At 46.0% G+C, this 25,281-nt stretch overlaps 1 protein-coding gene across 4 annotated transcripts in view; it reads left to right on the plus strand.

The window, feature by feature from the left end:
* The window catches only part of MIB2 (MIB E3 ubiquitin protein ligase 2), a 725,636-nt gene that overhangs the window by 564,001 nt on the left and 136,354 nt on the right, over positions 1 to 25,281 (plus strand). For all 4 annotated transcript variants that reach the window (XM_069610141.1, XM_069610142.1, XM_069610144.1 and 1 more), the window contains one exon: positions 22,953 to 23,079. In XM_069610141.1, coding sequence (XP_069466242.1) covers positions 22,953 to 23,079 — 127 coding nt within the window. The remainder of the gene's footprint in view (positions 1 to 22,952; positions 23,080 to 25,281) is intronic.

Genomic DNA, 25,281 nt, shown 5'->3' on the forward strand with positions numbered 1-25,281 from the left:
TGAGACACACCACCTTCAGTGGAGTACCAAAGGGATACTTAGTATCCCCCTTCTCTCTGCTCCTGTGACGTTTTAGTCACATAGACAATCACCTAGTTGTGGCTGGTGCCAGTGGACGTGTTCTACCAACTTTTGCTAATTTTTTTACTGCAGGCTATGTCCATTGCCTCAGTAGTGCACAATAGAGGCACCCAAGTACCAACTTGGGGCCTCCATTATTTTTTCGCCATTACTAGCGTGGTTGTTCTTTGTTAGCCCTTCTTCTATCATTCTGGGAGGAGGAGGTCATTGTGTGTGTTTTGGATTTTGGCAGGAACCCGTAGGTATCCCCACCTAGGCTCCAGAGTGTCTGGGCAGGCAGCAAGTAGGGGAGGAGTTTTCCACCCCGTGTCCTTTGTCTGCCAGAGTGCCGGAATAGGTCCAGCTCCCACAGGGGGTTTGGCATCCTGATTGGACAGCCCCACATCCCCCTTTATGTAAAATGCTGAGAGATATTGCAGAGGAGTGGGTGCTGGATCTGTATAAAAGGTGAGGCTTGTGGAGTGGACTGGAAACGAAATTAACCAAAGAAGAAGAAAACCAAAGAAGCCTGCAGACCCTTTGCAAAACTGTGAAGTGACCAGTGCTGTCCTGACCCTGTTTTCTATGCGACGCCGGAGCTCCGAAGAGAACTCCTCCTTCCCTTTCACTGGTGGGATCAACCAGTCCCAAGATGAACTTTGAAACAAGCCATCTCCCGAGGTCCTAGGAGTTTCCAGAGCTGCGGATCCCCAATACCAGGAGACCTGCTGCCCATTTTGAGTGCATTGTTGTGGAAAGGCCGAACTCCAAATCTGTGCTGAGCCCGTAGAGACACTCCAGAGATCCAATCTAACTCACCCAGACCCCCTCACCACACTGTGGGACTGCAGGAAGTGAAGAAGATTCACTGGACGATCCGTGTCCTTTGTTGGTGCTGCTGAAAAGGCGCCAAAACCGCAGTGTGAACCAAGAAGTTGCTGAAAGTCATCCAACAGGTCCACCCTTGAGACTGCTGCTGGAAGACACTGTCCATTGGTCCTGCCTTTCGTCACCAGACCAAGGAATCCAGAGGTCTGGTCCACCGCTGCCACATCGCAGAGGTGCCAACACAAAAACTTTCTTCAAACTCAAGGTACTGTGCGGAAAAAGGTATTTACCTAATTCCAAGACCTTGCTCCAGAGCATTGGAGTGCATGTAGAGGTGCCCAGGGTAACCCCCTCTTACCTCTGGCCCAAGCTGCTGCTTGTGTCCCCTTCTCAAGTCCGTTTTTAGGCCTCCTTTCTTAGTTGCTAACTTGCTGCTTCAATAACTTTGGATACGAAGAAATCTGCAGGAACTCTTAATTATTCGCCGTTTGTCAAGACTTCAAACCCTCTCCGAAGTGCCTTTACCTAGGGATGCGTTTTCAGACTTAAAAAGACTTGCCAGGCGAAGAGACCATCTCTAGAACCTTGAACTAAGCTCATGTTGCACTAACCACTTATTTTCCTCCCTTTAAGTGACTTTTCTATATGTGTTGGCAGAGTAAATGCATTAACGTATAGCATGTTGAAAACCGCATGACTGTGCAATTACCAATAATGCGATAACCTTGTTCTACTGTTACCGTCTGAAGTATTTAAAGTAGTTCTGGTGTAAATATAATAAATATATATTGTTTAAAGAAATATATGTGTAAGTGCTCCTTTGTTGTGCATGTCTAACTAAGATTCAGAGTACTTTCCTACAGCTCACATCTTCCTCTTAAGATAAGACTGACTGCTCTGCCACGCTACCAAGGTCCTCAACTAGTACAGACTGATACTAAGAGTTGGGGATCTACAACCCACTGGGATAGCTCACTAAAGTCTCACTGCCAGTAGGACATTTCAGGAAAAATCCCCTAACGGGGTCTTATTTCCAGGTTTTGGAGTTATTCAGAGAATCTTCAGCGCTGGAATGGCGGGCCATTGTCTGAGCAAATTACGTCTGGAAGTCCATGGGTGGCGAACACTTTCTCTAGAATAGGCACTTCATCTTCAAGTGAAGTGGAGTCTGTTAATTCCACCTCTGGATATCTTGACCATTGGTCCACAAGGACTATGAAGTGGGTGTCTCGGGCTGGTGGGCCAAACGTCCATGTGTACTGTCCCCGAGGGATGATGATCCGATCCATCGATTCCATGTAGGGTTCTCTCTGGTGCGGCAGTGCCGTTTGACACAATACGCAGGCACTGACACATTCTTCCACAGGGACGTCATTTCACCAAAATGCCAGGGGTAGCGGAAGTGACATCACATGGCCCTAGACCTCTGATGACATCACAGGAAGTGATGTCATTTGACCCCCACCCCAAAGTGACATCACAGGAAGGGATGGAAAACGACCTTTCACCCCTTGACAAAACAGAAAGTGTCATCACATAGCATTATTCCCAAGTATACTACACAAAATATGGTTACGATATCACTGTAATGTGATATACATTTCATACAAGAAAGGATCACCATATGCATCGTTAATATCAGCGTGTATAGCCCCATATTACCAAATGACTGTGAATGCAAGCAGACGTCCAAGGCCAAATGATAATGATGTGTCATTATATAGCACTTACGCTTAAGCGCTTTATATAGAACAAACATACATACAATATCATCCAACCTGTGTTGGTACTCATTTATCAACTTCAGAAGGATGAAAGGCTGACTTGACCTTGTCGGGAGTCAAACCTGCAACCTGCCGGTCACACACATATTGCAGCAGCGAGCAATCAACCCAGAGCTATCTTACTGGCTATAGCGATCTTACAGGCTATAGTAAAATGAGCAATTACATGTCTGAATGTTCTCAAAGTCAGAAAGCAAATTGCACTCTGTAGCGGATACCATTAAACTGGTAACTGAGATTTAACAGCAGACCAGTTCACTGGCAGGTTTGGTGCAAAGTTGGCCACATGTCAAACCTGCGTGGATCTACTTTTCAGGCATCAGAGGTTGGCAAAATACATACCATTGGGAGGGTTCATAGCTGTGTATTAAAGTTGGCAAATCTGCTAATGCATTACCACTCCTCTAGAGAACTACTTATCTCAGACGCTGCCCCCACCTCCGCCTTCTAAAATCTCCTTAAAAGCTGAGCAGTTATGAGGCGGCATGCGAGCCGTACACTACTGAATGCAATAAGGCATAACTGTATGGCCTATTAACCCATTTGCAGGTATTGCTCAAATATGCTACCTGATGTGAGGTAACTTGAAGGTGTGTGCACGAGTTTGTGTGCAGTGTCTAGCACTTGTGAAACATAGCCAATGTATGCACTTTGATGTCTTAAGATCCTTAACGCGGAATGGGTGGCGTCTGGTGGTACAGGTCAGTGGGGGGGACGTTAGCAGGCAAACTATGTTACCAGAAGTGATTTAATCCCTTAGTTTACCCATCATAATGAACTGACAGGGAGCGTCTGTCGCAAAAAGGTATTTTGAATGCAAACTACCTGCCATCCACTGAGCTATGGGACTGCATAACAATCAAACCAGCAATGACGATTATCTTTAAACAATGGTGATCAACTAGGCTTCTTAAACTATCATTTATAAACAGCAGACTAGAAAAGTCCTGTTGTGTGCATTGCAATCTTTTGCAAAACGTTTGCCATATGATTTTAGTGGGACAACGCTCATTAAAAAAGGGCACCCTTGTGAAACTATAAACTGTTTTGATGTTCTTTCTTCACCTACCTGTGAGTGGACCAAAGCAGCACAGGCACATGATCAGCAGCCAGAACCCCTCCATATAGGACACTGAGAATGAGCAGAGGGAAGAGGGCTGCACCTGCAGGCGGAAACATGTCTGAGAAATGAGGAGAGGTCTGAGGCTCCACAGCAAACCCTGGGAATGAAGGAGGCACTTCCTGGAGGCCACGCTCTGAGCTGCTGAACCCCTTCCCCCACGTGCTTTCAAGAGCTCTAACATTTTGTGGTTGCTGTAGCAACCACAAAAGTTACATAACTCTTGAAATCAGATGCACTGGCGCCTGCCGAAGCATCGCAGACCTGGCAGCAGCAAGCCCCTATATTGAAAAAGAAATGGACACAAAAACGGAAACTGCGAGCTTCCGTTTTCGTTTTTCTTTTTCTTAATATAGGGATCGCAAAGCCAAAGCCAGGGGTTGCAAGGGAGCAACCAGAGATCGCAACCCCTAAATGGTCCATGGCCACAGCCCAGGAGCTTGCAATAGAGGTCGCAAGGGAGACCACAGAGGTCCTAAGGGAGACCTCAGAGGTCGTAGTTGCAACCTCTGGCGACCCCTAAATGACGCCCCTGTTCTTCCACCTGCTCTTCGAGGCTTGGAAACCAGACTTTCACCTTATTTTTGGCCACTCATTAATGTCCTCTGTATGCCAGCACTATACTAGAGGGGCTGACCATATTTGACCCTTTTGAGGACCAGGTCGTTGTCAATAAACGAGTGCATTCATGATCTCCTCAAAAGTGTTTTGTTCCAGGGCTGTCGGTTTCCAGTTGCAGTCTTTCCTAGTGAGATTACGAAGTGGCTCGGACAGGGTGGCCAGGTTACGTATGAATCTTCTGTAGTACATAACCATACCAACAAAGCTGCGCACCTCCAAAGCATTGGAAGGGGGCCCTCCCTCCTGGATGTCCTTTACTTTAGTGGGATCAGACGAAATCCCATTCTCCTGAAACACGAACCCGAAGAATTCTAGCTTGTAAGAATGCACAAATTCACTTCATGTAGCGCGAGTCCCAGCTGCTGCATGTGTCCCAGGACATTCCCCAGCATCTCTAAATGTTCTTGTTCCGAGCTGGGGTAGACCATGATGTTGTCACTTATATTGATGGCTCCCTTTAGACCTGCCAGTGCACTGCGGATCGTATTCTGAAACACCTCTGCAGCCGAGCAAATGCCAAAATGGAGGTGTTTGTATATATACAGTCCCTGGCGTGTGGTAAATGTGGTAATGTAGTAGGAGGTTGGGTCCAGCAGCAGCTGAAGTCCAGTTTTGAAAATAACTTTGCCCCTTGTAGGTCAGCTAGAATGTCATCAACCGTTTGGCTGATGTCTTTCTCTTTTGATTGTTCTGCAAATGGCGTCTGGTTGTCTGGGTTTGCTGGCAATTCAAATTGGGGAACCCCATGTGGTCGGTCCTTCTACTTCCTTGATAGTGTCCATATTGACAAGGTTTTCAAGTTCTTTATCGACCCTTGCTCTTAGATGGAATGGCACTCGTCTTTGTTTTAACACTGTTTGCTATACAGTTTGGTCAATGTGAAGGTGGACTGTATCTCCATTGAATTTTCCTATGCCTAATACCACCTTCACATGTCGAGTCAGTAGAGCTTGAATGTCCTGCACATATACTCCTAAGGCAAAGTTCACGATGGTCAAAGCCTCTGCTGCGGTGCATCCTAATGATGTGACTTTGCTCACTTTGGTGACAAAAGACTCTTGCTCTGATGGTGGTGTACTCATGTTGAGCAGGTGCAATGGTACCTTTGCCCCAAATGTATATATTTGTTCCGGTCGCTGTGAGTGGTGGGGCATCTGTCAACGTGCGGTAATGTTCATCTGCCATGACGCTTACAGACGCCCCAGTGTCAATCAACACAGGATGTGGGAGTTGCAGATATGTACTGCAAACTTTGGTTGGCATCGTTTTGATGACTTCAGCTCAGACATGCTGGAAATGAAGAATACATCTTCATCGGTCACTTTTTCTACAGGCTGTTTTTTCGTCCGGGGGCAGCTGTTCTACTAATGCAACCTTCCGCGTCTGCCTCTGAGATGGTTGTCTTGGGCCAGCTTGTCCTCGCAAGTGTGTCGACTGTGCTGGCGCACGGCAGACTGGAGCAAAATAGTTTGATATTTGTCAGGGTTCTCTCCTGAAGTGGTGCTTTTGACAACTCACTGTATAGTTTATTTGTTTGGGGCGGAATTAACATTAGGTGAAAATTGTGTTTAATTCTTTCTTTTATGGAGTTGGCCTTAGCTGTGATATTTGGAGTGTGGACACTTACCCAAGCCAAGATGGAGGTTTAATCCGGTGATTTGATTGGCTGGGTTATTCTCTAGGTCAGTTGGAAAACATTCTCAACTACCTTTCATTGTCCTTAGTCCCGCTGAGACGGTCAGGAACCTGGGAGCTCCCAGGTTGAGGCCTATACCCTTGGGCCCAGTCAGGATAAGTACAGAAGGAAGACGGTGTTTCTACAGAAAGAGTCAATCAAACAAAGGATCCTGTGTAGCAGTCAACAATTTAAAGCTAAGTGAACTTGCAGCTAGGATCTTTAACATTTAATTTACATGTGTGAGATTCTCGTCAGTTTCATAAGAAAGTACATTTTGAACAAATAGGAAATGGTTTATTGACAGAAAAAACTAAGAATAACATTGTCTGCCAGTGAATGCCTTGAACTGTGCGTGTTTGTTTTCCTTTCCCTTGTTCGTACACGTTTTACCAAGTGTATCAGTTTATTTTTCCCTCAGTAGTAGCGCAATCTCACAAAGGTAGCCATTCGTTTTAGCCTAGTTGCTAGGAAACCTCTGGAGGGAGTCTGATTACTCAAGAGAGCTTCCTTCGCCATAAGCAGCAGCTCGATTCAGCCCATGCAGTGTAATTGCTGGGTTTTCAGCCGCTGAGCGTATCATTTCAAGACCACTTTGATTTTTCATAGAGCGGGAGCGCGGGTGTTCAAAGCTATGTCAGTTTTTTGCATGCTGGTCGCGTGAAACCTATTTGGGCCTACTTTTCTTCACCGCTTGAACTCCTTCCAGAGCAGAAGCCCGGAAATCTACTTTAGTCAGTTTATTTTCATTCTTTTCACACGTGGGATGCGCGTGAGATTCCTCAAATTCCGTCGAGACAGGAGAGCGCGGTTTCCGTGGGCTACAGCAACAGAAGCTTCAAAGAAGATGAGCGTTTAGTATTTGTTAACCCCCAATAGACTAGTCAAGGCTAAGGGTATTTAAACCAAGTCAAGGGTAAGGGTATTTAAACCAAGTCAAAATTGATTTCAAAGGGTTATTTGGGAGTCAGAGACTCATTTTAGCAGATAAAAAAAAGGAAGAAAGTGATCGCAAGAAAGAATAAAGGCATGGATTTAAGTAATAGTTAAGTGTGAAGATTAAAAGGTGAAGAAGCACTTTCAAGAAACTATTGAATCCTGGACAATTTAGTCCAGTGACTGATACTGTGATTCTTCCTCTAGGCCGTCTGCAGAGGATTAACAGATTATCCTGAGGGTACAGAAGGAATCTGTTTCTTTGTTATTGTCTCCACTTCCCCTTTCCCCCAGGGGTGTGGTGTGCTTGGGTGTGGAAAAATTGAGTACATCATGCCTTTTGAGGGTTTGTCAGGGGTCAGCAGCTCCTGCGGATATCTTCAAGACTCAACCTGACATTATTCCACATCTCCCGCACATGTGACCTCTTGCCGGACATTCGTTAGGGTGGAGGAAGTCGTAGCCACATTTGGGACACAGTTATCTAATTTCCTCGACCCTCGCTCTTGTTCCACGGCGGACGTTTGTCTGTTTTGTGCGAAACTGTTGTCGACCAATGGCACAGGCTTCTTCCAGCTTGGTCGACTTCATGGCGGCACACATTAATCCACCCTGACATCCGCCAATTAGGATGTGGACCAGTGGTTCTCGCAGTATTTGTCATCTTAGTTTAACAGATGAACATCCTTGAATTAGCTGTTGACGCATCTTGTGTTCCTCATCTGGTCATGCACCTGTCACAGCTATACGCCGCAGTCTGCAATTGTAGGCATCAAGGGACTCCCCTTCTTTCTGTAGAGCTTTCCTCATGAGGGATCTCTCATAGTCTTCACACTGGGAGCAAAGTATTCTTGGAGTGCCACCTTGGCAGCATTGAATGTCACCTGGGGCCTCGGACTGATGGGGGCCCCCGATGCATGGAAGTCTTGCAGGGGTGTGAGACACATGGGCAGGTGCTGAACCCTGGCACCCGCCGCTGCACCTCTGGCATCGTCTGCCAAATTAGACAGCTGAATGTGGTATGACTTTGAGCATAACACTGCTGCTCACCCGGCCGTGGGTCCTGCTAAGCTTTGGCAGGAATGTTGGCACCAGTCACACTACACATACGTGGGCCTGGGAAGGCATGGCGCACAAGCACTCCGTGGAGGTACTGCAACCCTTGTGTATGGACTGTTTTAGCAACTTGTTCCTGCTCGGCGGCACAGCGTGGGTCACTAGCTAAGATTGTTCACTCAGTGACTGGACATGGGGCAAACAAGCACTCCTTTAGTAACTGAAGCAGTTGTGAACTGCTTACTTTATTTATTTTATATAATTTGCATGCTTTTGTTGGACTGACAGTGTGTCCATAGTTAAAAGGAGCCCCAAAACATGAGAACTGAGTTTTCCATCGACTCGCAACATGCGCAGGCACCGAGGGAGATCCAGCTTAGGGACACCGGGTTCACAACCATGTTGACTAGATCCGGCAGGGCAACCGCCTCTTCACCAGTGTGGTGGGGTAGGGTTTCGCCCAGATGAGGCCTAGAAGGACACAGTATTGCTGGTTGCAAGGCTCTCCGTGTTCACTAACTACGCGACACAGACAGGCTCCTTTTCAGTCCCTTTTGCCTCGTGACTTCCTACATCACTAAGTACTAAAAGGAGCATACACCACACATGACTCCCTTTGCCCATGAGGTGGATTTCACTGCTCTCATGGCATGTGCATAGCAGCGCAGAAGGACTAAATTGTACTGCTGCGAATAACTAAACAATCTAGTGTCTTTAGGCGGCTAGACCTCGTTGCCCAGTACACGTGCATAAACCACTCCCCCAGCAATAGTGATCCTTCGCTACAAGCGTTGGTATACTCTGAAAGGATTTGTGAAGAAGAAAAGGGAAACGATGCTTGCGAACAAGTCCTGAACTCAAGAAATGAGAATTAACTGCATTGCTTCCCAAAAGATACTCTTGCAAAGTTTCTTCAGATATTCTGTGGTGAAACTGAACACTGTGCCCCAACGTGTTCGCTCCTATGTCCCTCGAAGTTCCTGCAACCTGTCATTCACGAGCCTGGTCAGCCTTCTTCATAAAATACACCAGTTTGGCTTTTAATATGAGGAATAGGGCAAAACGGGACTGTGCTCCTTGAAAGTTTCTATGAAAGGCAGTTTAGAATGTTGCCGATTCCCCTGAACAGAGTTCAAACCAATCATCACTTAGGCAGGTTTCCTCCATAATCGCTTGTGAAGGACTCGGATTCCTGCGGAGGGTTTTCTAAGGTAAAAGAGCAATGTACTGACATTAAACCTCAAACTAAATACCTATTTAACTCTTTTAAATGTCTCTGCAATGTTGTGTAGTGTCCTTGCAATTGTGTGGGACCTGACAGCAGCCTATATCCCAAGTGTCGCAAGTCTCCTGCAATTCACGCACTTCATCTGGATTCCAAACCTCTTTTAGGCCATGAGGGAATCTCATTGGGGATGACTCTGGCAAGCTCTAGAAAGGAGGGCAGCCCTAGCTGAAAAGAAACAGAGGGAAGAGCCTGCCTTAACGGATCAGAATCAGCCAGCTGCTGAAGCCCTAGCTGAAGAGAATGTCACGACCCTTACCCCAGACCCCCCACTGGCAAGCCCCCTTGCAAGGTAAGGTCAGGATTCAGGACTCCAAGGCCTTGGAGGCCTTGCATCCACTCCCAAGACTCTCTTGGAGTCAGTCGGCTCATATTCATAATGGAGAACATGTTTGAAGGGGGACTACTTTTCATTAAGCCTGCAGTTAACATGGAGGCATTCGCATAGCTTGGTTCCTAAGAACTAAGCTATGCGGTATAGTGTTTTGGGTGTGGTGGCCTGGGACTACTTTACCTGGACTACTTTGTTGGGAGGCTATTTAAACCACACCCAAACAGAGTACGCTTCTCGTTACTTTGCAGACTGCAACTTGACGCTCACTGTGTCCTGCGATAGCCGCCAGCCTCAGAGCAACGAGCCTACAGAGGAGACGAAAGGAACACCTTTAATCGAATCTTACCTACAATCTCCATCCTGTCATCCGCTCTCCAGTGAACAGCTTCTTCTGGGCTCCGCACAACTACCGAACGAAGCGACCTGAAGAGGAGAAAGACAACGTTAGAAAAGACATATTTCGGCATCGCTTAAGCCCCAAACATTATAGGAAGCTTACCTGGCTTTTCACCTTACGGCCGGAATCACTCTGGAGTTCCTCACCCGCTGGAAAAGGGCTGCGACCTGTAAGGAAGAGAGGAAATGCAGGTTAGCAAGGCAAGACAAAAGCAGCGTAGCGCAGCGCATTACTTACCGCATTACAGCGCACATCCTGCGTCATCATTACCAGCGGTGCCCAAACCAACTAGTACACCACGCCGAATCTCCCACACACCTAGGGAGAAAGAAAAGACATTGTTCTTGCCTGCTTTTCTTTTGTGGTTAACAATCAGCGCTATACAAAAACTGCTGCAATAAGACCTACCTTAAAGACACTTGAACGGGCACGCGCCAGTGAAGTAACTCGTTCGCCCACGTCCACTGAAGACTACGCACCCCTGCTAAGAAGGCAGGATGGAGAGCACGCCTAATACAGCAACAAGGTGAGGAGAGGGCCTAGGGGGGCTGAAGCCAAAAGGGTGTGGTGGGGGGATACTTACCTGAGGCGGCCAGTTTTGAACCCAGCCCTCCTGTGTCCTCAGGCTAGACCTCCTCCAAAGACACCATCCGGAAATCGGGAGAAGGTTCCGGCAACCAACCAGGGCTGAGTGGCGTGCCTGTGGATACCAGGTGAGCATAACAGAGAAGCAGAAGGACTATATGATGAGATGGAGCTTGCGGCACAGAGGGAGATCAGCAACACTTCTAGTGGAGAGGTAAGTGTCTCCAGCGGTGGCGCCACCTCCCGAAGGACTTAGTCCACCAAGAGGTGGCGAGAGATTTTTCTCAACTGGTTCAAAAAGCTGGAGTTAGCTTTCCACCTCCAGGAGGTGGAAGAAGAGTGGTGGGGTACAGCCCTTATGAGGCGCCTGTCGATGGTAGGCTGTAATTGGTTATTTATGTGTTGGGAACTGATGCAATTATTCACTTGACTCCTGAGATTGTTTAAAGACGGGAGGTCAAACCTTTGAGGCATTTGCGAATCAATACTTGAAATAGAAATATCTGAACGGATGGATTACAGGTAACAAAGTGGACACATTTGAGGTCATGTTTAATTTGATTTCATGTGAGAGTACCCTTGAAAAATGTGAGATGGAGTTACACCAGCATTTAGTGGACAACAATATCATAGAGCCTAGGGAGCTTGCTAAGGCTGCTGACAGGTATGTGAATACTGAAGTCCAGAAAAAGGCTCAGGCTGATACATCAAAGTTAGATGACAAGGGGAATGATTACAAACACAAAGAGGCTTCCACATCTATCACTCCACTTGGGTCTGAGGGTTGTTGTTTCTAGTTTCCTGGGATCTTTCTTCTCCCCAAAACTAGGACTCCGATGAAATTTTAGAAAAGAAGAGGCTTCCTTCAATGCACAGAGACACTTAGAGAGTTGTATACATTGCATTTAATGACGTTTTTCAGAAGAATACAAAGAGATGCAAGGGGCAAGCACAAAAATGTGAAAAACTGTGTGAAATTAATGTGGGAGATCTAATAGTCAAAATCTGTTGCCATGAACCGTAATTATCTTGCAATTTTTAAATAGCACCATGGAAAACATCACTAGAACATGTGACTTTGAGTATGTGATGCTATTTTAAAAATTGTGAATTTTTTGGTGTGTAATTTTCCAGCGGTGAAAAAACATGTAGCAATAATTAATACATGGAAGGTGTTTCTATCTTGTTCATACTTGGATGCACTGTGTTGTCTTTGGACTTTACTCAAGTCTGTTTTTAAATTCATTTTTCTCACACATGGATATGTTTTGTCTTGTTGGAAACAACTTGCAATCGGGCTCTAAAAAATAAAAAAAAAGCCAAGAATCCACATTTTCTGACCACTTTTTTGATGACTTTCCATACTGTCCAGATGTGTATATGGTTATATGGAAAGGTAAGTACAAGTGGGAAACATATGGTGTATAAATAGCGAGACAGGAAAGGGGGAAAGTAGGGTGGAAGGGACAAATAGGAATATGGGAGTCGACCACTCCCCTTGAAGAAAAAACTGAAAAGGTCATCAAAACGGAAGGGTTGAGCGTTTTGTATTTTTTCAGTTAGTGTCAATAAAAGGACACATCGCACTTCTGGCATATAACCATTGGAAACAAATATGATGTATGAAGTATATATTATCTAAATATACCCCTCAACATTGTGTATTAAACACAGGAACGGTTGTCTTTGTACAGTGCCCGATTGATCTAAAAGGATTAGTGAACTATCCTCATCTGCCGATTATCAGTGGTCATTATCAATTTTCACTACCTATATTTTTTAGATTTCTCTTAATTGACATCTCTGTTTATTATATACTTTAAAGATGTCTTAATTGGATTCCATTCTATTGGTTATGGAAACTGTCTTCTTTAAGATGGTGGTTCTTGCCACTCTATCAGCACATGGTATATCACGCAGCTCTGCTTAAGAGAGGATAAGATGTTTCTCTCTATTTCGATATGGCATTAACCTGATGATGTCATTGATTAAAGCGACCAATAGCTGTCCAGTAGAATAACTACAACGTAGCGAGACACTATTGGTTTGCCTTTACGGATTGACCCACATCACTGTTAGTTCTCTTTCGACTTTCAATGACATGGAATGGGATGCTGTTACCTGCTGTTGTCTGTGGGTGCTGCTAAGGCATCATGAAGCAAGACACAGACAACAGGCTTAAAGTTCAAACAATAAATATTTATTAAATCAAATGTCAGGATAGTTGAAGGCCTAACTTTCCCTATGCTAAGAATGGATTTCCCTACCTGAACGAAAATAAGGAAAGTCTGAGTCAAAAAGATCAACTTAATAGTTAATCTGTGTCAAAAACCTATTCTTGCCTCACAACTAGAACAAACAAATGTGTGGGGATGTCAGTCAAGAGTAACAGTGTTTAACTCAAAGTTCTGAGCTTCTTCCAGCTCACAGCTTTCTCTCAGCTCACCTTCCCCAAGCAAAGGAAAGTTCCATGAAACTGAGTCTTGAGGTTTACCTTTCTCCAATTCAAGGCAATATAGTTAAGACCGAGTCCTGGGGTTCCCTTCCCCAAGTTTCAAATGATGCAATCCAAAAAAAAGAGGTCTTGAGACTCCAACCCCAAGACAACACATAGAAGCCTGACAAGTCTCATGGTTCCCTTCCCCCAGGGTTCCTTGGTACTTGCGCCTGTGCACCAAGTCACCTTTATTTGGTTTCCTTAATTGGTTTCTGAGTTTAGGGTTTGATTTTAGGCTCTTCTAGTTTCTTCTTATCCGCTTTCTGGGTCTGCTACCCAGAAAAAGTAAAAAGTTACACGCCACTTTTTAAAAGGTCGCCTGGTCACACTGTATTCACTTATTTAAGGTTCGCTGTATGGGTTTCCATCAGCATTTAATATATACAGCTTCAAAGTTTGGGTCCATTCGTTCTGCAAGAATCATTCAGGATTCTTCACCCACAGGTGAGTGGCAAGGCCGTTGCAACCGCTTTGTGCCCATTCAAAGTTATTTTCTTGCCCTATGCCCCCCCAGCTCTGACTGTACTCTCGTTCCCACCACCCTCCCCAGTCCCATTTCATTCAATTTCCAGCCCACCCCCTCTCCTGATTGGCTACAGCTTCTGGTCATGTTTGGGCCTGCTCAGTTATTTTCTTGGCCCCACAGCCCCAACTGCACCCTCATTCCCACCACCCTCCCCGGACCAGTTTCATTCAATTTCCAGCCCGCCTCCCAGCCCACCCCACTCCCCTGATTTGCTACAGCTTCTGGTTGTGGGTGGGCCTGGCCTCCACGCTGCCTCGCCACTTGATTCTTCACCCACAGGTGAGTGGCAAGGCCCTTGGAACCACTGTGGGCCCATTCAAAGTTATTTTCTTGGCCCTCCAGCCCCGACTGCACCCTCGTTCCCACCCCCCTCCCTGGACCTGTTTCATTCCATTTCCAGCCCACCTCCCAGCCCAGCCCCCTCCTCTGATTGGCTAACTCACCCATTTAACAGTCCCTCACAGGGCAGCCCCTGTGGCGAAAGGCCCCAAGGCAAAGGGCGGCTCCAGAAAGTGTCTGCAGGTGTCCGCAGGGGAAGCCAATGAAGCCACCAGTCAACCGACAGCAACTAAAAAAGTAAGTGTGGCATGGGCGGAGAGTAAAGCAATCGCTCTACTCCAAAAAGCCCTGCCACTCTACAATACCTTACCAAAACATAGACTGCCAGGCGAACATCACCTACAACACTCATACTTGGATAGAATTGTGACCATCAGCCTACTTCTACTCGAGACAGGATTGGAATTTTGCCTTGCGTCGCATCTTGACATATTTGTGCATGTTAGCAAGTTCCAAACTTACATAGAATTTTGAGGGTTCGTAAGTACCACATTAGACAGAATTATGAACTTTGGCCGGCGCTAGACCATACAGAATTGTGAATGATAGCATGTGTTGGGGAGAAGCTGGACCCCCACCAGGGCAGTGGGGGCCAGCAGCCATACCCTCACCATCTATGGGAGACCCCAACACCTCCCATATGGCCCCCAGAAATGCAACAGAGTCCCAAGCAGGCAGCAGCATGTTCCAAACTGCGTTTATTTCTGGGCAGCAAAAAGAAAAAAACACGCAGAGCATCGTGCACATCGAGAGTTCAGGCGCCGTCTCCCCCGGGGCTGGCTTGCAAGCCAGCTTTATGATCACACTGCAGGCTGACCTCACAGAATTGGATCAGATCCCATGTTACTTAGTTAAGATAATCGCAGGGTTTTTAAATCTTTTTTCTTTTTTTTCTATGGCTCCTCTCTCAACTTCTCAGGGCGTGCCTCGCAGTGAACTGCAGGCACTTTAAGCTGGTACTAATTAAATTTGCTACCAATTATTCGCTACCTGTCCCTCCCCCCTCTTTGTATTTATTTATTTATGTATTTATTTCCTCTTTTCTTGCAAACCCAACCCTCACAATTTACTCCCATTCTCTCTATCCCACCCCATGTCCACTTTTTAAACCCTACCTACTCTGTTACTCATTTAGTCTAGTATTTTATTACTCCACTACTTTAATTACTGTTACATTTAAACAATATATTTCTCCCCCCATTATCTGCTCTCAAATTTTAATACAACCATCATTCTCCAGTTCGTGCAGCAATGACCTCTTTCCCTATGTGTGTTGGCTAATGCATTTGTGCCCGTGCTATTTTCAAAAGCGCTAGTGGCATTACCACTTGCACTGTCATTTTGTCGCCAAATTAATTCTGTTGGGAACATGGATCATCCACCCTTTACCCCTATTTCTCTCCTCCTGTGGTGAACTGTCAATGAAATGTAGGCCTCCCCCCTCAAGTGCACCTTCTTCCACCTTGTGTGTCTCATTTAATTGTTCTGTGTTAATCGTGTATTCATGAGCCCAGTCTCCTCACTGAAAGATGTGTGCTCAGAAATGTAGCTAAATGTACTCTCTTGTGATGCGCTATCATTATGCACCCCCCTCTGTACCGTTCACCCCCATTATGCTTAAACAATCTTCCTTACTTTCAACATGTGTATGCCTGGTGTTTAACAAGTTATGGATTTCTCTGTTAATAAGGTGGTCATATCCACATCGCTCATGATGTCACAAATGTCTCTTCCCTAATGCATGGCCTAGTCGCCCCACTGTCACCCAGAAAAGAAAATGTTTTGATACCTATCACCACCCCTATGCAATTGTCCTCTGCATTATTGAGTGTGCGTGAGTGTGTGTGTCGGCGCGCGTCTCGCCCGCTCTGTCGGGGAGGTCGAGCATGAGTGTGTGTGGCAGAGTGAGTCAAATCAAGTTTGTCTTGGGCTGTCCTATTAGCGGTATATTGTCAATCTATGTCCTTTGAAAGGTTTGTTCCCCATCAGGAAGACCCCACCCAGTCAAGTAACCGGTACCATTGCTATTGTGTCAGTGTTCTGTATGGGTGCTGGCTGCTGTGCAGTGCCCCTGTGTTGTGATTCTAGTCAGTCCTGGGGTAGTGGTGCTGTCATTTGTTGTCTGTACATGTAGTGGTGACAGTATCTGCGTTGGTGCTTGTGGTGTCTGCTGAAATGATCCCATCCTGCCCCATGTATCCTCCCCACATGGGCGGTGCATATTGTGGTGGTTGTTGGCACTGCTATTGTGATTCTTGTGCGTGTGTGTTGAGGCTGATTTTAACTGCCCCTCCCATTGCATACTTTAATAATTTATTTTGTGCCTACTTGTCCTCATCTGCCTTTCTCTGCCCCTGCGTTTTCTTGCCACAATCTACAATGCACACAGTCAATGTCTAGCGCGCTATCATTCCTTCCTCCCTTCCATAACCCCATGCATGCTGCACCACCCCTTACTGATCCTCTTTCATGTTTGGCTGTGCTGTCTCGTTCAGTCCTTCTCTCCTCCTCCAATCCCTTTCTTCCCTTTCCAGTTCCCCCTCTCTGTTGCTATTGTTACTCCTTGCACCTCCCCCGTTATCTTCCCTTTAGATTTAATTCCTCTGTACCTGTGCCTTCAAATCTACTTCCATGCACTGCAGCCCTCCTTTGCTCACTCCTGTGCTGCTAGTGGGTTGTTCTGCACCTTCCTGTTTGTGTATTGTGATTGTGTGTGTGGTGTTTAAATGTCCTTCTGCTGTTTTCAGTTCTCTCATGCAATGCATTCCTTGCTTACCATCTGTGTCATCAAATATTACACTCCCGGAGGTTCAGAAGGGTGAATCCCCTCTTCCCTCTGCTCGCGCTGGTTCAGCATCAGCTGACCCCTCGCATCTTCCCTTTCCTTCGTGCACACAGTTCAACTGTAGCCATGTGCTTTTAAAGCTATTCCCGTGTAAGTGCTGTGTATGTGTGTCCTTAGCGATTGCTACACGCTTCTGGAGAAGACGCCTATGAGCAGCCATGGTCTTTTTTAATTTACCTTCAGTACTTTTGAATCTTTGCACACTATATTTTACTTACTTATTTCGGCATGGAAGCTGTGTGCTACACAACAGGTGAAGGGGAGTCATTTCTGTATTGTGTGATACATTTTACCTCTATTCAATTTGAAAATTTCGATAGTCCGCTGTTCAGGGAGCAAAAGTTAGAAGATAATTGAACATTTTTCAACTTCTGTGAGCCTTCTTGGCTGCGCACCTTAGCCAGTGCACTTCACGTGCATGTGTCTTCCACACACCGCCTCTGGGTCACCTATTCTCCAAATCCAAAACCACACCACTATCTCCTCACCATCAAAACTCTGTGTCCTATGCATCAATCTGAAGGTGACGTCACCAAACTAAAAACACAGTGCAAATGAACAGACAAATGTGCATACACAGAACAACCCATTTCTCCCAACCCCACAAAAATCCCAAAATAAAACCCCACAATCCCCACAGCTGTCTTCCTGTCTGAACTGGAACAAGGTAAACTATAATAAAAACTCTTATAATTGGACTGCACACGCTGCGTCGCCTCACGTGTGATACGCTCCTCACCAGGGGACCTTAACCAGACAACTATCTTCCGCACTCGGGAACAATCTAGCTACCTCCTGCGGGGAAACATCATCCACTCACTGAACTAAAACACTCAATTAGCAGGGAACCTCATCTACTCATTGATCTATAACGTCAATTCATAGGAAATCCAGACCCCCGTACATGAAATTGCCATCCAGACCAACTGGTGCGACACTCCTGTCCTATATGCGGGGAGTCACTACCCCACCCAATAGGCTCAAAAACACAAGAAGGGACCACTGCCACCGCCCCAGTCCCAACTACAATTCACGTGCCGACCACCACCAATGCGCTGAATTTTGCGACAATGTACAATCACCCACCACCCAATTTACAATGCCTCCCTCAGTTTCTACCCAAACAAAAGAACTTAACATTTCTGCAACATACTGATCAACAATGCATCATAATACTTTAAACGTTTCCCCCCCTCAAAGCCCATATTGCTGGTTGACTTACATTTTCCTATGCTGCTCTGGCAGTTGCTCCGCTGCTGGACACCCCCTCAAGCGCTTCACCGGACCCCTTCTCCTGCAGGGCTCTCACCTGCCCTCAAGCAGAGTATTTCCAAGTGGCCCCCGAAGTCTTTAGCCGGTTACGCATTTTCCGGTGGTCTTCAGGTGCAGGCGAGGGTCCCACAGCTTCCTTGAGTCGGCGGCAGGGAGTTCAGTTCAACACAGGGCTTGCGCAGGCAGTGCTCATTCACTCATGTTGCAATGAGCCTCACAGAGGGCACCAACTTGTTGGGGAGAAGCTGGACCCCCACCAGGGCAGTGGGGGCCAGCGGCCATACCCTCACCATCTATGGGAGACCCCAACACCTCCCAGATGGCCCCCAGAAATGCAACAGAGTCCCAAGCAGGCAGCAGCATGTTCCAAACTGCGTTTATTTCTGGGCAGCAAAAAGAAAAAAACACGCAGCGCATCGTGCACATCAAGAGTTCAGGCGCCGTCCCCCCCGGGGCTGGCTTGCAAGCCAGCTTTATGATCACACTGCAGGCTGACCTCACAGAATTGGATCAGTTCCCAGAAACCTAACTCCTCCTGCTATTGGCTGCTAAGTGATAGGTTACCTATGTAGCCCTTATAGAGAGCCTGATAATTGGATATTAGCCTTTTGCGTCAGTGGGTTGGTTTAGCTGTGCCAGCCCCCATTACCTAATTCTAACTTGTTGCAATATGACCTTCTTCCCATAACTTTTTAGCTGAACAAGCAGTTCGCATCTGGGCGCTGATTAGCTGGGCTGCGCCATTCTTGTTACAATTTATGTTTCAAATGTTGTGGGTTGCCGTGATTTATTCGCATTTGTGGATTAAAAAAATGTTTGTCTGCAGAAAGCAATCTTATCTTGAATGTGCGACCTTGGCAGTTCGGAGGTTTTGCGAGGAACATTGCTGAAGGCTCCCGCAGCCAGTGTTCAGTGAGAGAAATGAACTTGGCTGTAATTTTCCTGAAACATGGCTTTACACTGTGCAATTAGACCATGTTAATTCATATAGGCATTTGCAAGCCTTTAAACAGGGATTTTTGTGTTTGTAGATTCTGATATTGCAGCATTGATTCTAATGTAGCATGGAAGTTGCACTGTTGGTGAAGTGGGTGTGTTTCAGCATATTTGTCACCCATGGGTGCGCTGGGGCCTGGTTCAAATGATAAGTGCGCTCCTTGTTCTTCCTGCTGTTCTTCTGTATATGTGCCTGGGGTGAGGGGGCATGGGTTTGATCTCGATTTTCCCTCTTCACATGTGCCACACCGAAATGGAATTGGGAATGATAGCTAAAGTCTTTGATAGGATAAAGCAGTTATGGTAGTTAAGCGGAAAAGTCTCTGCAAATTCTTAGGAGTAGTTTGTAGCAAGAATAATCATATGTTGGGTCACAAGCTTAGGCCTGTGAGTTGGGAAAGTTCCATGCACTTTCCCTGCGAGAGGTAAGTACTCTGTCTGGTTTTACAGTACCTTACTAATGAAGAAAAAGAGGCAGCTGATGACTCCTGTTCCTGGCAGTTCCTGCGGATCTCACTGTTCCTGGGCCTCACTCGTGGGGATAAGAGGAAGGATGTCGGGGGACTCCTGCACTGGGACTGGTTGAAAAGCTCGCAACTTGCAAATCTTCAATTCTTGTAGCTGTAAGTCAAGCACACAAGCAGGTGTCCCTCGCCCTGGTTATTCCGTTTTCTGCAGCACTCTGTGGAAAATACAACCTTCTCCGAGATAAGGTGTCCAGGTGGCTTATGGTCGAGTTGATTGGTCCCACCAACTCAAAGGGAGCCATCGTTCTGGCAGCTGCTTCTCTGTTGGGGTGAACTTGGTGATTCGGACCTGGAGCAGGGCTTCACCGGGCAAACCAACAGTCCAGGAGTTTCAGCACCCGTCCTCTTCAAGCTCGTCTTTGGTTCTTTCGTTCCAGTGGTCGACTCTGCCTTCCAAGCCAAAAGACTTGCCTTTTATTCAGTTCTCTCCCATTCATTCCAGCCTAGCCTTCACTCACCCAGCAGGGTGGCTGTCCTTGCAGGACAGTCAGCCAGCCAATCATCAAAGAGTGCATTTGGGTCTCCTAGGATACTAAGCACAGGGAGTTTCGGGCACCTCCCTCTCTTCCTGCCCACCCCAGACACTCGGGCGCCAGAGGCTGTCTTCACTCCTGAAGTCCGCCAAAGGCGAAGGAACAAAGGGACCAAACCTGGTTTGGCGCACAGAGACAGTCTAGAAGGACCTTTACAAAAAGAAATGGTGAAAAAAGAAGACCGGGACCTGTTTAAAGAAAAGGGGTCTCAGACACAATCTTGAAAAACATGGCTCCTGTGTTTTTAACGCTACCAGAGCTACGAATAGTTTGTGGTCGAGAAAAATCATGGTAGTTCGTTGTAAAACCACTGCCACCAGCCATTCTGAGAGGAAGGGATAGCATTTGACCTCTACATGAGCATCTAGACATAGGGGATACTAAGTGCCCCCTCCAGCACTCTATTGCAAGATAGGGTGTGCTTGGTCTAGGAATTTAAAAAGAACTGAAGTCAATTTCACTTTACTTTCTCTGGGAAACAATAGTTTATCCCAGAGAAGGTATTTAAACCTTGGGAAAGCCTGAAAGGCTTCTCTGTGCCACTGTGCTGAGGGTGCTGTGTGACACAAATGAAAAGATGATGCCTATGGAGTTGTCTAAAACTCCATAACCAAAGAAAACACAAGAGTAAAACACATATCAAAATACATGAGAGAGTGGGGAAAAAGGCTCACTCTCCAGGTAAAAAAATCAAGCCTTCAAAATCCAGGGAGTCTCTAAAGTGAAAGGAATTAGCACATTTTTTGAGAATTCTCCCTAACAATAGCAAGTACCACACTTAGGCAGAATTGTGAATGTTAGCATGTGCCTCACTTGGATAAGATTCTGAAAAATAGCCTGCATCACAACTAGATAGGATTGTGAATGTCGGCCAATGCCACATCTAGATAGAATAGCGATTGTTAGCCAGTGCCACATCTAGACTGCATTGGGAATACTAAAGAGACCAGATTTAGATAGAATTGTGAATACTAGCTTGCTTCACATATAGACAGGATTTTCGAAGGTGGGCCAGTGCCACATTTGGATACAGTTGTGAATATTGTTGGGTGTCATATATAGAAAGGATTGTGAATATCAGCCAGTACCAGATCTAAGTAGAAATGCAGAGATATTCACGCGCCACATCTAGAAAGAATGTGGAAATGTAGCACATCACTTCTAGACAGCGATGCCAATAACCAACCCACTAACAATTTTTACCCCTCTGCATATACCTCTCAAACTATAACCAAACGCAACCACATCCCTATAGCACAACAAACCGCACAAACTTCACTACAAGACCACCACAACAACAAAACAAACCACACATAGACTCGCACAACAGCACATGAAGGCTACCGACCGGAAAGCATCCCAAGCCCAGCGAACGGTGTTAACCGGGCTGAGGCTGCCAATGGCACATCACTGCTCTTACACGTTTCCCGCTCGTTCCCACTAACTCGCCACCCTTTCCTTTTCAGAGCCGCCAGAGTGCCAGGGGACCGCTCCGGAGATCATACAGAGGTGCTAAATCGGGGTGGGAAGGTGTGCGTTGAGCGAGTGGATTTAGGAATCATCTTACTCCTTACTTTATTATATATAGCTCGGCACAAATATAACATTAACATACATGTTGAACAGACACCATGAAGATGTATTATACAGTTTAAAAAGGGTGCAAGGGCTTATTGAGTGACTCTTTTAGTGTTGAGATGCACAAACATCTGCTCTTATCATCCAAACATGAAAGAGTGCTTTAGGGAAACTTCACGCTCACACCGGACAGATAGCTTCCCTTTCAAATGCGCAGAGGCATGTTAAGGCATTTGCTTGGCCGTAATCCCATGTTTGGGGGAGTGGTGTTGTACACTCTGCATTCTCTTTATGACAATTTGTGAGTGAGTGGGGGCTGCAAGCCCCCCTTGAGCAGTTGCTCATGGCCCTGTGCGCAGGCCTGAAAGTGCAGAAAATCAAAGGAATCCAAACAGCTTTACGCATAAGCAATAAGGTGCAGGAGGGCCTGAAGCACTGGGAACACAAACGATGTCTGATGCCTTCAACTAGCAAAATGATAGCAATACATCTACTGGTGGTCAATTTCCAAACCATAAAAGTAAAGCGTAAAACCAAGCCTTAAACTGTTTATGCCTTGCACTTGTGGTCTTAGGGATTGTCACACTATTTGGAGGCAGAGTGGGGGCTTGGAACGGGATATACTTTAGATTTACTTTCCCGCTCCTCCATCAAATAGTACCATAGTTTTCCATCTGCATATATTTTTATTCTGGTGGAAAACGTATGGATTCCTCTTAAATCCCCCGGTCTTTACCACATGGTAAAATAGGCAGATTCCACAGGTATCTGTAGTAAATGCTGCCTGCAAAGTGTTATTTACAGGCAGCATCTACACTTTTTGCAAAACTGTTGAAAAAGTGAAGAATAAAGGCGATTGTACCCGTTTTTTCTCTTTGAATTTGCATTGTTTTTTGTAAATGTAAATGACCAAGATTGCACGGAAGTGGACCATTTTGCAATTTAGACAAACTGGCATGGTGCACTCCAGTGCAATTTATGATTTCTGTAAAATGACTCCGTCCCCATCGCCCGGAATCTTCTCTTGCTAGCAATGTTTTTTCGTATGCGCTTGAGAATTCATCTGCCCCTTCTGTGCTTTCGACTTCATTGGTTGCTTTTTGACTTGCCCTATCTCGTGTCTTTCCTTACATGTCTCTCTATTTTTAATGTTTTTAGAGCCGTCACAAAGATCCTGGCTAGGGCTCGGCAGCTTGTTGATGCCAAAAAGGAGGATGGTTTCACAGCATTGCACCTGGCATCGCTTAACAACCATGAGGATGTAGCAGAAGCCTTAATCAAAGAGGTAAGTAAGCATATTACAAAGAAAAATAGCTCAAACATTACAACAAGAGGTAAAAAGCATCGATTAGAGGTGTATTGCAAAGCGTTTTTAGGAAGCAGTGGGTCATCCTATATGGAGCACAGCAGCAGGATCTGTAATTTTAGAATACATATATATTTATTTCTGAGTCTCGTTTCTTTTATGCAATGCTCTTGCCCTCTTTAGTACAGTCCTTGGGGTTGATTTATTGAGAACAGTTGTACTAGTTCGAGAGGTGCTTAAAAAAACACGAATAAAAACCAATAAATAAATTGGTTTGCAACCTCCCTCACCTTCTGTTTACTGGGCCCTTTGCCCCTCGAACATCGCTCGTACTTGCCGCATCCTAAAGATATGATAGTGCCATGGTGGCACGCTGTATATACCGTAATTGGGACCTTCGAGATGTTGGTTTCCCAAGTGTTAAAATTGATTGGTTTCTCTATTGAAATTGAAAAGTATAGGACATCCTAGTGTCGCGATCATATACCATGAGCTGTTGCTTCGTGAAACAATGAAATACATTTTATGAAATAAATTTTGTAGAGTGTTAGGAAAGATGAAAGATGTTCCCTTTGCACCTTTCACTCCATTGATTTTAATGGGACAGATTTCTTGTTGCTGATTTTTTTTTTCTTATTTTTCTTTTATAACCTAGCCTAACCTTTTCACGGCAAGTAAAGCCTTCAGCATCACTTCCCTTTTGCTCATTGTTATAAGGAAACTGACTAATCCTTCGGAATAACAGTACCGAGAAACTGTTTCTCTTTGATTCTTGTACTTTGGGAATTACGCACATCACCTTACAGTGTAATGGGGATTGTTAGTATCCTCATACATTTTTATCTTTTGGGTTTTTGGTCTTTTTTTATGTGTGTCTAAGACAAACCAGTCACATTTGCGGTTACCAGAAATGGCTATTAATTGTGGCTAATGCCCTAAATGGTCACGCCATGAGGGTTTTCGCCTGTTCTTTGGATATATTGTAGTTTGGCCTTCTTCCTACCCTCTAAGGTCAGGAAATCCCATATAAGGTCATGCACTTGCCCCTAAAAGCTGCTGCTTTCCCAGGCTAGTGAGCCTTTCTGTGAGCCCAAGGGAGAAGTTTAGGACTGTGGTCCCAGTCCATGTCCCTTGGTGCCAGAGGTCTGCTGCTTGGGTTGGAGGGGGGAGGTTGGGGGTGAAACTAGCTGTTGCCCCTGATTGAACACCTACTGGCTGTTTTAGATGTGGCAGATCCATTCCACTGGTGGGCTTGGACTTGCTTCTAGCCCAGAATCTGGATAAGAGGACTTGTGGAGACAGATCTACGTTGGAGCCAAGAATCCTTTGATGAAGAGCAGCCTGCTGACTACTGGAGACCGACTTCTTCAGTGGACCAGCATTGCCTCTAGTCACCGGCTCAGTGAAGCATTCCTCCGTTGCAAGATCTCAGAAGACCCTTGTCAGTGCTTCGACACTTGGACTAGTGATACCAGCTAGTCTCAATACCTACTCGAGGTTGCATCCCCCAAGAGCCAAGGGAAGTGTTCCTGGACTGCCCAGTGGACTCGACAGCTCCCTCGCGGGTTACCTTGCCAGAGATATCACTGTTCCGCCTTCAAGGCGGGAACTCTGGTGGTCGCCAGCTTGTGCCACAAGTCTGCTTCCTAGCATAAAGGGAACTTGTCCTGGAGTAGCTTTGTGACAGTGAGTGGAAGATCGCCTCTCATTGTCTGCAAAGTGTGACCATTGCTGTAACTCGCCTTCCTCCATCCCTTGAAGTGTCTGAAAGGGGTCGGCACTGTGAAAGTTGCATTTCTTCATGATTGATTAATTGATATTTTATTTCTATCATGCTCGTACACAAGTGTTTCAGAGCGCAACAAGGCAAGGGAGGGGAACAGGGGAGAACAAAACGGCGATCTTACTAGGCCCAGTGACATTGAGAACCCGCAAGTGCATGGGAGAGTGGGAGGGGAAAAGTGCATGGAAGGAGGGAGATTTGGAAAGTGCGAAGCAGAGGAGAAACAGAAATAACAATAAATAAATAATAAAGGCAACAAACAGTGGTAATGCAGCCAGCAATTTGCAAGTGCTAGTTTTAAGGCAGCAGACAGGGTATGTCTGATAAGTGCAGGAAGAAAAGGGGCGGGGCTGTATGGGTACAGATACAGACGCCAGTGCAAGGGGTGGCCCGGAGGC

Source organism: Ambystoma mexicanum, chromosome 8 (assembly GCF_040938575.1).
Source record: "Ambystoma mexicanum isolate Mex_15411 chromosome 8, UKY_AmexF1_1, whole genome shotgun sequence".
Taxonomy (NCBI): domain Eukaryota; kingdom Metazoa; phylum Chordata; class Amphibia; order Caudata; family Ambystomatidae; genus Ambystoma; species Ambystoma mexicanum.